Here is a 17768-nt window from a genome sequence, read left to right on the forward strand (position 1 = left end):
GTAGAGGAAGGGAAGTGAGTAGGGGCAGGTTGATACAGAGATTCTTGCCATGAGGAAGGTGTGAGATTCTGGTTACTTTGACCAGCATATGAGCAGTGGATTTGGAAAGAAGTCCAAGGTTCAAGGAATGTTTTGGAGGTAAAATTGACTGGACTTGATGATGAATTGGATTGGGAGTGGGGAGGAGGTGAGAGAAAGTGTCCTCCCAGGTGTCCCAGGCCCTCCTGGGGACCTCAGTATGCGTAGATGATCCACCCTACACAGCTCTTGGTGCGCTCCGGCCCCACTCATGCAACCTGGTGCCACCGGGACTTTGCCATCACCTCAAATTACTTCACTGCTCCAATATAAGGGAAGCACAAACTCCTGTGCTTCCAGCCACTTCACACCTCGGTTTCCGAGCCTGCTAAGGAGAACTGTGTACTTCAGGAAGTTACTGAATCCCTCTGAAGGAAGGCTTCATAGCATTGTTAAAAGGTTTGAATAACAATGTTTGCAAAGCCCCTAATACAGTGCGTGGCACACACAGAATGCGATAAGATAGAGATTACCTTTCCTCTTTTTTGTGCTGATTCTTGTATCTTATACTTCTGAGAATCCCCACTAACCTTGTCTGATTTGCTACTACAGTAAACAAGTATGTTTTTAATACAGCACTTCTTTTATCAGGTTCTTGTACAGAGGTCAGCTCCACCACACAGCTAATTAAAGATACATACTTGCTATCAATTAGGCAGTAATAGGTGTTCTGAGGCCAGATCCCAATGTGTTTGGGAGAGTGTTTTTCCCACACCACCAACCAGCAATTCTCAGGACACCAGTTGGATGTCCTACCATTCAACTCAATTCTGACACTATCTACCTGGAGATAGCATGAGATTCCACAGGTTAAGGGTTCAGTATTGTAAGACTGCCCATCTCGGCACCTCCCACCAACTTCAGATGTAGTTGCAAGCCCAGGTTTTTACCTGTACTTCTTTTTTTTTTTTTTTTGTGGTACACGGGCCCCTCACTGCTGTGGCTTCTCCCACTGTGGAGCACAGGCTCCGGACGCGCAGGCTCAGCGGCCATGGCTCACGGACCCAGCCGTTCCGCGGCATGTGGGATCTTCACGGACCGGGGCACGAACCCGTGTCCCCTGCATCTCAACCACTGTGCCACCAGGGAAGCCCTACCTGTACTTCTGACTGTCTATAAACCAGATTCCCAAGGCCCCCTCCTCAGGTTCAATTAATTTGCTAGAGCAAAACTCAAAGAAACATTTACTTACTAGATTATTGGTTTATCATAAAAGGATGTACCTCGGCGACAGCCAGATGGAAGAGATACAAGGGCACGGTGTAGGGAAAGGGTGAGGAGCTTCTGTTCCTTCTCCAGGTGCACCATTCTCCCTGAATCTCAGTGTGCTTGCCAACCCAGAAACTCTGCCAACCAGGTCCTTTGGGGTTTTTATGGAGACTTCATTACATAGGCATGATTGTTTAAATCACTGGGCGTTAGCAACTGATTCAACCACCAGCTCCTCTCCCCTCCTTGGAGGTCAGGGGGTGGGACTGAAATGGCACCATTGGCATCCAGCCCCCGTCTTAGGTGCTTTCCAAAAGTCACTTCATTAACCTAACCAAAGACACCTTTATCACTCTCCTCGCTACAAAAATGTCCAAGGGTTTTAAGAACTCTGTGCTAGAAATGAGGGTGAAGACCAAACATATATTTCTTATTATAAACCACAATATCACAGGCCGTAACTCTGTTTATAGCACCAAGAGGGTGCTTGCTCCTTTAAAATGTAGCTACAATTTTTTAAAAAAACAAAAGGTAAATGCTCAGGATGCCACTGACTTCAGCTTTCTATATTAAAGATTGAATAAAGTGGAAAAGACCCAACTACCAATATCTCAAGCCTGTTAATTTCAAATCTATGCATAAAATATGTAGGAACGAGGAGACAATATGTAACCTGCAGAGATACGTGTCCAAAATTCCCGAGGGAAAGAAAAATAGGCAAGCCTACAGCAATCTGTTTTACCCCATGTAACGTATTGTCAAGGCATGGCCTGATGCTTCTCTGTGTCCAGATTTTGTTATTATTGACAAATAATATAAAGGACCTCAGTCATCCTTTTGCCATGTGGTAGAATACATAGATTCATTATTTTTCACCGATAACATGTAAATAAATATTTTTAGATTGTTTTTATTGACTGTACAAACATTTCCTTATACAAACTTAGAATGCTTTCTTATCATTTTTAGATTATTTTTTCAGAGAATATGGGATTTCATTTCTTTGTTTTTTAAGTCCCACATTTTCATTTGTTTATAAGATTTTTTTTCTTTTGGCCACGCCGCACGGCTTGCGGGATCTTGGTTCCCCCACCAGGGATTGAACCCTGGTTTCACAGCAGTGAAATCTCTGAGTCCTAATCACTGGATTGCAAGGGAATTCCCCACATTTTCATTTGTTCTAAAAATCACAACCTAGGTTAGAATAATGTTGTAAAATATGCATTCTCTTATAAGGGTGGTAAAATTTAAAGTCAAGGTACAAACCACTTTCTGCATGAAAGACTTGCAGAAGTACATAAAGTACAAAATTTGGTGTTTGGAGTTTAGTTCCTTAATTTTTAGCAAAGCTTCATTTTAGACACAGCTATTGCTTCATATACTTAAATTAAAAGTATTTTTAGGGCTTCCCTGGTGGCGCAGTGGTTGAGAGTCCGCCTGCCGATGCAGGGGACATGGGTTCGTGCCCCGGTCTGGGAGGATCCCACATGCCGTGGAGCGGCTGGGCCCGTGAGCCATGGCCGCTGACCCTGCGCGTCCGCCAACGGGAGGGGCCACAACAGTGAGAGGCCCGCATACCGCAAAAAAAAAAAAAAAAAAAAAATTTTTAAACCACAAAAAAAAAAAGTATTTTTAAACCAACAAAATAGTAAAGTGTATCATGCTTTCACATATACTCCGAAGGGCTTTAAACACACACACACACACACACACACACACACACGGGTGTGTGTAAAATAAAAAAAGCTTTTATTGCCTTTCCCATAACATGCCTTTCATCCTCTCCCACTATAGGTGGTTTTTGTTCCAACTTAATAGCCTATGAAAATTTGTGATTACATACCCTCATACCCCCTACTTACTTGGGATCTGAGTCATGAGAGCAGCTGCCAAAGAGAGCACCCCAGTTTGTCTTCTAGAATTTCTGGGAAGGTGTAGTAAAGAAATGGCATAGATGGTACAGCTACACCCATTTCTTAGTTAAGAGTAAGCCCTTAAGTTATCAATGTTGTTCGTAGTGGGATCCTGGTTTTTCTTGCCCTTATTTTTCAAGGACCCAGATAATACAGATTTGGCGGGGGACTTCGTATATTCACTCACCCACTCAACAAAGATTTATGAAGAACTTGGTCTTCACTGGGTGCTGTGCTGTGCTTATGGCAGTGATGCCCAGGGTGTGGGACAGAGTGTTGGGTTACCTAACCCAGAATGGAGTGGTGGGGTGGCCAAAGAAGCATCTCAGTGTCCTGGAGGAAGCTGATACTTACTTAAAGCCTTAGCCAGGCTAGGGGAGGAGGAGGGAGCAGAGAGAACAGCAAGTCCACAGGGCAAAGCTGAGAAAAAGTGCAGCACATTTGGAGGAACTGAAAGTTCCTGGTGGTTCATTTTGCCCGGAGTGTGGAGTCTGAGGCAGGGAATGGTGACAGACAGGACCAAACCGCGGAAGGCTTTATTAGCCAAGTTACAAATTGTATACTCTGAAGGTACTGGGAACCACTGAAGCATTAACACCTCACCACTACCTTCACATTTTTGTGAAATGACTCAATAAAGAATAAACCGTATCAGTGAAGAAACTGATGCCCATGCTTTAAGAAAGATGGTCAAGACTTGTATTTGTAGTCACACTAAGGCAGAACAGCACCATGGTTTGTATTCTCTACCAGTTCTGGGAAAGAAGTGGTTCTTAGCCATGTAACATATTCAACCACCAAGAGCCTGCTTGGCTTTATAGTGTTACATTATTTCTCGGGACACAACCTTGTGGCGGGCCACCTCAACTGGTAGGAATGTGCTATACAAAGAAAGAAACCAACCAGGTTAAGGATGAGACTAACTTTGTGCAAATCCTTTAGGCATAAAAACAATATCACCTTATATTTATAAAGCAGATTTACAGCTTACAAATACACCTTGCATTTCTTTTATCTGAGCCTTATAATAATCCATTGAAGTAAAAGTTATTGATTCCCATTTTATAGATGAAGAAACTGAGGTTCATATAAAATATAACTCAGTATAACAGTATTTAGCAAATAGCAAAGCAACGTATACTAATTATACTAATTAGTATATAATTATACTTATTTACTAATACTACCTATTACACATTAAATTCTAAGATATATGACTTTAAATCCCATTCTCCACAAGAGAATGATTATAACCAGTCAAGAAAATTAAGTTTAGGGCTAGAATAAAATCCTTATTTCAAGTTTTTGTTAAATTATCAATCGTAAGAATTAAACACTCCACTTCCTAAAAGAGTAGGAGATAATACATAGTGTTCTTGGACTCCAAATATAAAACAATATAATACACACTCTGCTGATTGGTATACTTGTTTTGGTCTAAGGAAGAGAAATGCTCTGTTTAAAGTGTTCTCTTTTTTTTTTTTAACATCTTTATTGGGGTATAATTGCTTTACAATGGTGTGTTAGTTTCTGCTTTATAACAAAGTGAATCAGTTATACATATGCATAAGTTCCCGTATCTCTTCCCTCTTGCGTCTCCCTCCCTCCCACCCTCCCTATCCCACCCCTCCAGGCGGTCACAAAGCACCGAGCTGATCTCCCTGTGCTATGCGGCTGCTTCCCACTATCTACCTACCTTACATTTTAGTAGTGTATATATGTCCATGTAAAGTGTTCTTTTTTTAAAAAAAAAGAAAAGTTAATTGATTGACTTAAGGTCATGGTCATTAAAAGAGGCACTAACTAAAAAATTTATCTTTTACTACCAGTATAACATATATATAAATTGTGTTCTGAAATATTGGCTATGGAATCAATACACGAAACTAAATCTTTTTTTCCTTTGACTTTTCATCACAAGAGATAATACATGCCCACATTTGAAACTTACCGACTATCACAAAGTTGAAAAATTCTGTTGTGAAAGAAGTTTGGGAGCGTGGACCTGCATCATAGGAAGCATTTTAGGCCACAGGACTTAATTAATTTATATGCCTCATATTTTTAACTCTAGTGTAAACTCTTTGAAACAGGTACCACATCTTTTATATTATTTTACGAATCACAGAATTTTCCTATACTAGACCCTCAAAAACTTTTCAAAGAATAGTATACAACATTATTTTGAGTAAGAAAGATAAAATATTTGGAAGAGTATCCCCAAATTTAGGTAAGGCCAGTCACTGGATCCATCTTCCACTTCACTTATTTCCCCCTCAGGCAGCAATCTGAGATTTAGGAAGCAGAGGAACTCCTGGTGGAGCTCCAAGCATTGAACTATGAGACTGGGCATGAAATACTCGAGAAAGCACTGAGCCTGTCTGTCCACTGTCTGTGTGGAACCTAAGTGCACTTCTTGGTGGACACTCAGCTATTATGTATTAATGAATGAATTGAAGATTGTTAGGAGAGAATTTAAATTGCAGACCATCCTTACGTAAAGAGGGCTGGTTAGAATCTGGATTTTTATTAGGATATACTCAATAGCTCTGTTGTTTCATATAGGATTTCTTCCGCAATGCAGGATCCTTCTTGAGCCCTATCTAGCCCTACTAAATTGCCATATAATTCACTGTCATTGACACTTGAGTGAAAGGGAATGATGTTAATAAAAATGCTGAGACAGCAGGCTAAACCAGGAATCCCAAGCAAACCGGGACTATTCCAGGCAAACCAAGATCTGAGGTTTCTTCAGGTATCGCCCAATTGTAAATCCAACCTTCAGCTCTCTTTCCCCAAAAAATGCTTACATATAAAAATGTGTCCTTACATAATTAACAGCTTGGGGAAAATAAACCCTCTCTAGAAATTGTAGTTTTAAGAAAGTTCATAGACAAGATAGAGTGGTTATTTCTGAGTGTTAAGATCTGGTATAAATTTGGGGTGCAAGGGGGTTGACTTCTCTGTATTTTCTTTTCTTTCTTCTTCCCCCTTCTGCAATACATGTTAACAATTGAACTTGGGCTGCTTTAAATTTTTGCTCTTTAAAATTAAAACATCCATACATTTTTAGAGTTTTGTTAGTAAATTAATTATTCCATAGAGCATTCCTAGAGATATCTTAGTGTCCTTGTTTCACTGACTAGAAAATTGCAATAAAAAGATACTAAATGATTTCTCCCTATTAAGTAGCTCATTAATCATCAGAAAAGAGTATTTGAAAATAATAACAAATAATATTTTGATAATATGTAATCTGGTTCTTAATATCTAGAATTATTATTGATATCCGTTTACATGCTATATTATCTCAAATCTATAAATGCAAAGATTTCCAGAAGTGTGGTAACTCAGAGTTTCTATCTGCTGGTGAGATGTCTCAGAATTTGCCAGTTTTGCCAGTTATAAGAAATCTCTTTCTCCTCAGTGCATGATTTATAACCTGTGAGTTTCAGTACAGCAAATCATAGGATGTTGAGTTCCACATTTCTATAAAAGTCTATATGGACTGTATCCTTATTTTGGAATTGCCTCATCAAGAATGTTTCTAAAACAAGGCCATTTAGATCACCTTTGATATTTGATTAACCATGTTATAATGAAATGAATAATTTCTTAGAAGCTTACTAGATTTTTTTCCTTTCAAAAGTGATATAAAAGATGTAGAAGCCCAGTAGTTACATGTCATTGGCTGACTGTCCGCCTTCAGCAACCTGTGGGACAGGAATAAGTCAAAAGTACAAAAATTGGGCATTTCCCAAAGGGACCTTGGTATCAGAGTTGACTTAATATTGACAGGCAGGCACACCCATCGAAGAAAATGTGAAATGTTCATTGAGTATCTTCAGATGGAATGCCTGAAGTTTGTAGTTTAAATGAATTAAACTCTGTGCTGTATAGTCTTTTGCTCTAAGAATAATAGTGAATGAAGTAGATGAGGAGGAAGGAGGAAAACCCCCCATCCAGTATCAGCATGTAGTTATCAAACTGGCTGATCTCATGTCGTGTGTCAGATCATTCCGTAGCCTAAGGGTACCTTCTTCTTGACAACTCTGTGCATTATGTATTTCAGTCTCTTCTCATTGCTCTCTGGATGGGGGTGACAGTAGACTGCAATATATAATGTATAGTGCTATCAAGGAAAAGCTACTCTTAGGTTAGGGAATGATCTGGTTGTGTTTTTCCCAAAGATATCAGTTACATCTGCAGTGAAGAAATGCCTCTTTTCGCTTCTTCTTAATGTCTGTTTGTGCTGATGTGGACCACCTCGCTCTCCTGGAACAGAGTCTTCTCTTGGGGTCCCTGATATAGTGAGCTGTGGCTGTTCTCTCATCTGACCTGCCTGACCAGTCGGTCGTTCCTTGTTTACTTCACTTGTTCCTCTTCCTGTTCGTGTTCTCCAGCTGTGCCCAATCCTGAGCACTCAGCATTTTCCTCTACATAGTGTCTTCCTTAAAAAAATTATATACCATATGGCTTCACCTTTTACCACTGCACAGCTATTTGCACATGTCTCTAACCTTGCCTTTTCTCCTGGTCTCCTGTCTAGTACTTACAATAATCTTATTTTCACTTCAGCATGGATGGTATGTAATTTAGTTTCCACAGCAAAATGATCGCTTCTCCTCTCTTATTTTTATTGTCACTGGGTCATTTAATTTTCCCTTTTCATCATCATCAACATTATTCTTTGGTCTCCTATCACTGCACAAACAAGATTAATCCATAGAGTTGTTAACAGATACCTGAATGCTAAATTTTTAAGGCCTTTAGAAAAAGCAATTTAAAGGATGCTGACCAAAACTATGTTAAAAAGTTTTAATAGGGTTAAGAATGTTTTTTTCATTTTTAAATGCTGGAAAAAATAGAGAGGAGAATGATACTTTGTGACATGTGAAAATTGTATGAGATTCAAATTTCAGTGTAGTTTCGACAGAGACCATATGCCCTGCTAAGTCTAAAATATTTACTATGTGACTCCCTTCAAGAAAAAAGTTTGCTGACCCTTAGTTTAAAAGATTAGTGTTCACTTTATTAAAACAACAAATTCAAAACTCTAGTTTGTTCTTCAGCTTTTAAAAAAAACCAGGTGGTTACACACTTATGAAACCACAGTCAAGATACAGGACATTTCCGTCACCCCCAAAAGATTCCCCAGGCCCCCTTGCAGAACATCCCTCCCTTTGCTTCCATAGCCAGGCAAATACTGATCTGCTTTCTGTCACTGTATATTAATTTGTAGTTTCTAGAACTTTGTATAAATAGAATCATACAGTGGGTACTCCTTTATGTCTGGCTTTTTTTTTTTTTTGCCATACGCGGGCCTCTCCCTGTTGTGGCCTCTCCCGTTGCAGAGTACAGGCTCCGGACGCGCAGGCCCAGTGGCCATGGCTCACGGGCCCAGCCGCTCCGCGGCATGTGGGACCTTCCTGGACCGGGGCACAAACCCGTGTCCCCTGCATCGGCAGGCGGACTCTCAACCACTGTGCCACCAGGGAAGCCCTATGTTTGGCTTTTTTTTACCCAGCATACTGACTTTGAGATTCATTCATATTGTTATGTGTGTCAGTAGTTTGTCCTTTTTATTATTATGGGTTTTTTTTTCAGCTTTATTGAGGTATAATTGACAAATGAAATTGTAAGATATTTAAAGTGTACATCTTGGTGATTTGCTATAAGTGTACAATTGGCAGTGGGCCGATTTGACCCATCACCATAGTTTGTTGGACACGCTGCAGACTTTTTACTGTTAGACAAAACAAATAGTAAACTTTTGAATAATCTCTTCTGCATAGGAAAACCACCCCAGAGGACAAGGAAACAGCTCACTTTATTTTATTATTGTCATTGTTATTATTATTAATATTATTCTGCAGACTCTAGGTATTTCCAGTGCCTGTGGCAGAGATTTCTCAGAGTAAACCAAAAATGGTTCAAATTATTTTTTAAGTACTTATAAATATAACAATATTTAAATAAATAGTCATGGTACAATTTGGCATTTTTGTCATTTAAGTTAAAAACATGTTTCACATTCAAAGCTTAATCCAACTTGAATCTCTTCTCCACTTTTTATTAAAACCTTTAAAAAAAATTATCCTCAGATTCCAAACTTCTTCTCCATTATTTAGTTCCATCCCAGTACTGTCATGACCACTTCCAGCCTTCTCTGCCCCTCAATCCTACCACCAACTCAATTTGTACTTCTGAAAATTTTCTTATCTAGGAACTCTCAAAGCAGGGTGTTGGTGGGATCAGGGGTTTGTGTTGTTGTAACTTAAAAAAAAAAAAAAAAAAAACCTTAATTTTCAGTTCCTTCTATCTTGTCAAAAATAGTCTGGCTCCTGATAAGTAGTATCATGATTGATTAGCATTCCATGCTTTGAAACTTAACAGAAGCATAAAGAACATTGAGAGTCTCTGTGATGAAGTCCTGTAGAACAAGTTTCAAGAAGAAAAGCTGAAGGAAAAGGGACCATACCATCTGGAGATGAAATTGCTGAGGCATAACCTAATAATTGTCTTTTGATTCATGAGTATTAATCTCAAAAAAGACTGACCAAATGTTTCTCCTGTCCATAAGTGACACACACAGAAATATGTTCTTAAATTGCAGATAGAAACTTCAGTTGTATAAAAGAAAAAATATCTTGTCTATGCTCTGGATATTTATGATAAAAAGAACACATAGAATTGTTGCTCCTAGGACTTAACAATATTTAGAATAGACATCTTTCGAAGCCCCAACCTTGAAAGTGAAGCCCTGCTACCCAGATATTTTAGTCACAGACATGTCTGAAGCCAGCAGACTAAGTTAACTGAACTTCTGTTGACTCTCCTTGTTCTGAACAAATCCTGTCCCTTAAGTTAATAAGAAATTTTAGAAGAATTTGACATAACCCATGGTGAACACTAGGTAATTACTGATCCCATCCAAATATTTTTAAGAGCAGTTGGGTGATAATTGTTCCCAGAGAGTTCTAAATGTTACAATTGCACTGATAACCAATGGCCATCAAGATGACTCACTTGTTTCCTTTCTCTGTATATTTAATGCACATGTTAGATTGAAGATTCTTACTGTAAATAAGAACATTAACAAAAGCAACTTAAACTGTGAAAAATAAGAGCAGTTCAAAAAATATGAAGCGATGAGAAATGAAATTCCTCCTTTTCTCACAGCTGAAAAAAATGTACAAATGCATATACTGCATTTGTCTTTTCAATTCTGTCATTGGCATGACATCCAGTCTTTGCTGCTTAGTCACTGGTGATGCAAAACAGCAGTAGGTCAGCAGCCCAAGAGCTGTGTGAAGCCAAAAACAAGAAATCACAGAGACTTCACGGGGGTGTCTACCAAGGGAGAACAAAAGCAGAAGCTGTGAAGCCCTGTAAGGAGAAGTAGTCACAAGAAAAAGCAGCAGCATTATGCAAACCCAGTCCCAGCAGAGAAGGCAGAGACAGCCAGGAAGTCACCTGGGGATCCAGCACCAAACAAGCCTACCAGCAGAGGGTCACAGACCCAGAAGAGCAGAGACCCAGCCAAGAGTGGATGCTTTACTCTCCCATAAGAGAGTCCTGGCACATGTACTGTATAAAACACAAAGACTGAGCCAAAACAAAATTTTATTGAGCAACTACCAAAGTACCTAACTATAGTGAGAAAATTAGAGGACTAAAACGAACACCTGCCTGTCCCCACTCCATCGTACTCTCTCCCACTGATGAAACTTAAACACCAGAATTTCTTATTTAACAAATATTTCTTAAGCTCCTCCTGTGTGCCAGGGACCATGCTGTAAACTAAAAAATACAACTGTGAGCTAACTGGACATAATCTCTTGCTTTCTAGAAGGTTACAATTTAATGAAAGATATTCTTTTTGTAATCCCAAATTTGTAATTTTTGAGTTAAAAAAAAAAGCCTAATTTTAATGAAGATTTCATTCCTCTAAGTCCTTTATCCTACATTGTTTTGTGCTCTTTCTTAGGCTATCCAAAAGATAGGTGGTTTTGATTAGGCCATTTGTCAGATTACACTGCCTATTTCTTAACTATTTTTCATAACAGAATTAACATATACCTGGAGATTTTGAAATTGCACATTTTCCCTGGGTCTCCAAAAACAATATTCCTATTATTTTAATATCTTTGTGCTTCAAAGTTTTAAAAACATAGAAAAGAAAAGCAGCATTAATAAACGGTCCCTGTGTCCATGTTCCCTTTATTACTAATATACTGACAAATTTGCTTAGACTTTTTTTTAATCATTATTATTTTTGGAAAAATGATAAATATTTATTATAAAGAATTGAAACAAATAATAAAGATATAAAGATTAAAAACTTTTAAAGTCACTTCAAACTTCATCCATAAGTAATCCTCATAACTATTAGGTGACTATAATGATGGCCAGGAATTTTCCAAATTTGTTAGTACAAACCACAGATCCAAACAGCTTAGAGAATCCCAAGCAAAGAAAAATATGCCTAGGTGTATCATAATCAAACTCTTGAAAATCTGAGTAGGAAATCATGAGGGCAGCTTGGGGATGTGAAGGGAACATTGTATTCAAGAAAATAATGATAAAAATTAATACCATTCTCATCAGAAACTCTGGAAACCAGAAGACAATGGAATGACATCTTTAAAGTCCTGTAACAAATGAGAAAACAAAACCTGTTAACCTAGAAATCTATATCCGGTGAAAATATCCCTCTAACAGGAAGGTGCAATAAAGACATTTTCAGGCAAAAGCTGAAAGAATTATTTTCAAAAAATCTGAGCTTTAAGAAATCCTAAAGAGAACTTATGCAGGTTGAAGGAAAAGGGAAATGATATAAGAGAAATCCAATTATATGGAAATTAGTGGAGAACACCAGAAAGAGTAGGTCATTAAATATACAGGATCATTTAACAAATCATTCCTACTTTATACATATGTATGTCATTTTGTCTCAAAGACTATTGACTATTTTAAAGTAAAAATAACAACATTAAGTGAACATCATTTCAGGCATCTTTCTAGACATACTAAATATGATTGGATGCCTAATCATAAATAAAATTTAAATAATGTGACCATATTATAGTTGCTATAATATATTGGGTGGGCCAAAAAGTGCCTTTGGTTTTTTTAAGTAAAAATAAAAGACACATTTTTCATTTTCACCAAGAACTTTATTGAACAATGTATGCACTCTTTTGTTCTACTACCTTCCGCCATTTTTCAGGCAACTTCATAATTCCATCCTCCCAAAACTTTTTATCTTTTTGAGCAAAGAACTGTTCCAGGTGCCTTTTACAGTCTTCCAGGGAATGGAAAATTTTTCCTTTAAGAGAATTTTGTAAAGACCGAAATAAATGGAAATCCGAAGGTGCAATGTCTGGTGAATACACAGATGAATCAGAACTTCCCAGCCAAGCTGTAACAGTTTTTGCCTGGTCATCAAAGAAACATGCGGTCTTGCGTTATCCTGTTGGAAGATTACGCGTTTTCTGTTAACTAATTCTGGACGCTTTTCGTCAGGTGCCGCTTTCAGTTGGTCTAATTGGGAGTGGTACTTTTTGGAATTAATCATTTGGTTTTCCGGAAGGAGCTCATAATAGAGGACTCCCTTCCAATCCCACCATATACACAACATCACCTTCTTTGGATGAAGAACAGCCTTTGGTGTGGTTGGTGGTGGTTCACTTCCCTTCCCCCACAGTCTCTTCCATTCCACATTGCCGTACAGTATCCACTTTTCATCGCCCATCACAATTTGTTTTAAAAACGGAATGTTTTCATTACGTTTCAGTACAGAATCGCATGTGGAAATATGGTCAAGAAGGTTTTTTTCGTTTAACTTGTGTGGAATCCAAACATCAAAGAGATTCACATAACCAAGCTGGTGCAAATGGTTTTCAGCGCTTTTTATCAGATATATTTTAATATCTAGACTGATTCAATTCTTTGTGTTTTAATGGCTAGTGAGACACTATCACCAGCATATTTTTATCACATATAATAACTCTTTGCCAGAACCTAAAATAAATATTAGAAATAGAGGCCATGTGGAGTCAATATGTCAGGTTGCTGAACACATCAGGTCAGGATTGCTGAGAGCTCTTGCTGTGTGGGTGTTTCCATGCTCACTGTTCTGTCACACTAGCTCCAACTGGCTGTGCATGCAGGCCAGCATTCAGAATGCAGACAAAATAATGAACTAATATTTCACTTTATTTAGAGACATAAAATTAAAGGAATGAGCCTGGGCAGCTGTTAAATGGGCTCATTTAGTGCATTTGATAGTTTAACCACTTTTCTGTAACCTGAAGAAATTATGGGATGGGAGAGGCAGAGACAAAAAAGACTGCTGCCTAAGACTGTGCCTTTAGTTACAGTTTGATACCTGGTTTAACCCTCCTCTGAGATCTTTTTACAAGTCCTGCGAAGCTTAACTATTCTTACTTAAGGGCTGTATCTTAGTCCTCAGAGGGTATACTCAGATCAGTATGAAGCCCTGAGACTTCACTTCCTTCAGAGATAGGCAGCTTAATCAGCTTCCCATTTTACCCACTTCTCCTCTGCCATCACTTCTCGGGTAAATTTGGCAAATGGCAGTGTTGAGTCTTTCCCACCTCATATGGAACCAACATAAATTTTTGAGATAGGCAGCCAAAATCTTCTGTACTTATTGGCTCCTTCAGATGTTAAGAGTATTTATTAACTCCTTTAGATCATTTTGGTCTCGTTTGTGTCTCTGCTAATAAGTGTAAATTCCTGAATCAAAAGGAATCCTAGTTTGGCCAATCCAGATACAATCTAACTAAAGACTTTTGAAAGCATTTTTCATCATTGTAAGTAGGAGACCAACAAAATAATCAAAACAGCAATGCACAGAAAGAATCTCCTTCTCTGTAAGCTTTCACTAAATAAGGAAAAGGAAGGACAGATGAATTATATACGTCCTGCTTCTGGAACAGTTAACCTATTATTTTGTAGGATATTGTTGTCTTTGTGAGCAACTTGGGAGTAGCAGCCAATGTTCTATCCTTGCATCTCATTATCTGGCAGTGCACATAGGGGTGGTCTGCAGATTGGATTGAATAATTGAGATTCTAGATTCTCTCTTAAAATTCTTTCACGGAACATCATACAAAGGAGAGCCTGAGATTTAACATACAGCGTTTGGAGTAGGGACTTGTTTTTACTATGAGGTCAGAAACCTCCACAGCTGAGTACTTTGGATAATGAAGGTCCTTTTTCTATATTCACCCAGCCTGGGCTGGGCACAGGCAAATGTCATACAATCTGCGTTTAAACATTCTTTTCTTTCCATTTTAACAGTGTTTATGTTTCCTGGCACACATCTAAAAGATTCAGAATATTTACTGTATATGTAAATATGCTTTTAAGGAAAAAAAAAAAACATGCAGTTTTCACATGCAAGTTGTTTTCAGCAGACAGTTCCTTCTCTGAAACACAAAAGACTAGATATAAAAACAAACAAGAGAGAAGTGCTGTTTTAACAAATGGATCCTTGGAGATGGATTTTTAGGACTCTTTTTTTTTTTTCCTGATCCAGCTTTTACCTTATCACTTAGTAACGCTAAGAGAAATCCTGAAATACATTGGTGACATTCTCACAGTTTTTAAGGCTGACAGTTTAATTTTTTTCCTGTTTTGTCTGTGGCCAATATAATTAGGTCATACCCATGTGAAAAATTACTTGTACAAGAAAATTTTGGATGTGTATGTCTTCGGGAAGATTTGTTTCTGCTAATGTACATGACATCATTTGCATGTGAAAGTAATTCACTTAACCTACGTAATTTAGAATATTAATGTTGTTTCCAAAACACCAAAACGAGCCCAATTCAAAAGGAAATGAATGTTTCTGTTACTAATTTTATATCATGGTTAGAGTAATTACATTTTTAAATATTTTTAGCAGGTAAACCACTGATTTTAAAACATATTTGTTAATTACATAGACTGGATGCCAACTCAGGAAGGGGTCATTCCAGTAGAAAGAGGAGAAAGGTCTAATTTATAACAATATTCCAGAAATGGCAACAGAGATCAAATGCTAGCATTCCTACCTTGCAGACTGTCCTCTAATTTCATTTTACATTAAAAGTTAGTTGTAATTCTTGTGCCTTGAGGATTTTCTAATAGACTTTTTACTATTTATACCAGCAGATACAAGTTTTAAGCCCACAATATTGTTTGCTTTACTGCTTCTACACTGCCAGAAATATTAGGAGATATGGGAGAATGCAAACTTAAAAAAAAATGACCATACTTATTTGTGTTTTATGAAGATCTTGACATTAACTCCTTTTTTTCTTTAACAAGCTGAGTGTCTTGCTTTCATTTTTGTGGATTAATTTAAGAATTTTAGTAATTAAGGAGATTCTTATTTGCTTCCAAAACTTAAACACCAGGATTAACAGACACAAAAGTCACAATTTAACATATTTTATTGGCTGAGTGTAAAGGTCAAAATTACCAAGCTTTGTAGAAGCACCATTAGAAGTATACAGTAGATCCCTTGTAGAAATCATGAAGGAAAGCCAGTGTAGGCAGTGTCTGGAACACAATTGTAAAATGTGAGTTGCTCTCTGTGACGGAAGCAGAGCAATTGTCAAGAGTTTGACTAGGTTGCAAAAGAATTTAAAGGGCCTGCAGATGTTTAAGAATGCACAAGATAGCTTTGTCATTCTCATGTAACGTTTGCTGAGAAGCAAGGCATGCTAAATATTAAGCAATCCGTACTGAGTCCCTACCCAGCGATTTTATTTCCAACTGAGATAAGTAGGTGAGATATTTAAACAGAATTAGAAGGCTTAATTAGTGCTGCCCTTCCCTGAGTCGCCAAGGTGGCTGGAGCATTACTCCCCATTTTGCTAAGAAAAAAAAATGAGATTAAGTGAGATAGGTGGGAAAAGACAGTAATTTTTCAGAACGCAGGTTTGCCCTCTAAAACAAAATGTACACAGCTAATCAGATATACTCCTGCAATTCTGTTTTCATGTATTCGTAGAGCTAGATTCAGAGTTACTGATGTTCTAACCAAGAAAAAAAAAAAAGACTTCTAAGTGAGAGAGCAGTTTTCTCAAATGACACTGAAGAACTTTTGTGACATTCAGAAATTTACAGTGGCCTGTTGGTAGACTTCGAACATGTTCTATCATTCCCAGCTTTGGGTAGCATTTGGAGAACACTTGTAGAAAATCAGCTATGCTTACAATCATGTTAATTCTTTAGCTATGGTAGCAGGACTTCCTTTAATATGCTAGTGTTCTCTTCTTTTGCAGGGACTGTACGTTTTTGTGGTTTATTTCATTCTGCACAACCAGACGTGTTGCCCTATGAAGGCCAGTTACACAGTGGAAATGAATGGGCACCCAGGACCCAGCACAGCCTTCTTCACACCCGGGAGTGGAATGCCTCCTGTTGGAGGGGAGATCAGCAAGTCTACCCAGAATCTGATCAGTGCTATGGAGGAGGTGCCTGCCCTTGAGCTTTCTCCTTCTCTGTTTCTCTCTCTCACTCTTTGATATACAACCTTTCCATTTTATGGAGTACAAGTTAAATGGTGCCATGTAACTTTTAAATCCTTTTCCTACTGACATTCTCTGATCTCTGGTATTTGCTGTGCTCACCATGGTATCATGTCTGTTATCTAATTCTTTTTCCTCCTTGCTTTGTGAGCTCTATTAACCAGTAGTTTGTACCGGGAAATCAGAGCTCTTTCTTCAAAAGCTTCCTAATTGGTTACGGCAGTGACTGAATCTGCTTCAGAAATGGTTTTTCAAATACTGTTTCTTCCTGAAAATATTTTCACAGCTCTCTTCCTTTACTCATGCCAATCTACTACTTCAATCCCAACAAACAAATAAACCTCCCAATGTTCTCCCTCCATGTCATTTTGGGTTCTTGTGTCTAAATCACATTGCCACCAACCTCTCAGTAGTGCCACCCATAGCATTGGTACCACTGCTTTTATTTTGAAACATGCCTGAAGACATTTGTCCAGGAAGAGATGGTAAACAGGTCCCTGACAATTTCTGTAGTGCCTGAGATGTGCTTGCCTACCATTCCTTACACAGCCCATGTTAGTGTCTCTGTATTAAGGAGCCAAGGGGAACAGTATTTGTGTTTGCATCCTGAAAAATGGCAGGAAATCAAAGTGCATATGTCTGAAAAGAAAACAGTTTATAGATAGTTAAGTAGGTAAATAGATAATCTACCTGCTCAGTGATATTTTTTTTGTCTTCCATGTTAATTTAGAAAGTAATTTTATTCATGTCAGGCGAAAATTAAAGTAAGTGATCACAAATAAAATACCATATTTAAAAATCTTGATATGTGTTTAGTACCCTGAAGGGTTCAGCAATCTAGTACCATTTCTATATCCCATAAGCTCCTAAAACTGAATTATTTTCACATCCCAGGTGATAACAATAGAAACAGATATTTTTAAGATCAGCAGTGTGGGAGTAAATCTTTAAAATAATGGTTTTTGTCTCTTTACTTGGCTACCCAGTTTAGCATTTGTCTAGATCGAGACTATACATT

The 17768-nt window shown here is 38.0% G+C and overlaps 1 protein-coding gene across 1 annotated transcript in view; it reads left to right on the plus strand.

Annotated features, from left to right (window-relative positions):
* The window catches only part of ADGRV1 (adhesion G protein-coupled receptor V1), a 510622-nt gene that overhangs the window by 481531 nt on the left and 11323 nt on the right, over positions 1 to 17768 (plus strand). The window contains exon 89 of the mRNA XM_024734350.1: positions 16505 to 16696. Within this exon, the coding sequence (XP_024590118.1) occupies positions 16505 to 16696 (192 nt within the window). The remainder of the gene's footprint in view (positions 1 to 16504; positions 16697 to 17768) is intronic.

This window comes from Neophocaena asiaeorientalis, unplaced genomic scaffold (genome assembly GCF_003031525.2).
Source record: "Neophocaena asiaeorientalis asiaeorientalis breed wild unplaced genomic scaffold, Neophocaena_asiaeorientalis_V1.1 scaffold184, whole genome shotgun sequence".
Lineage (NCBI taxonomy): Eukaryota > Metazoa > Chordata > Mammalia > Artiodactyla > Phocoenidae > Neophocaena > Neophocaena asiaeorientalis.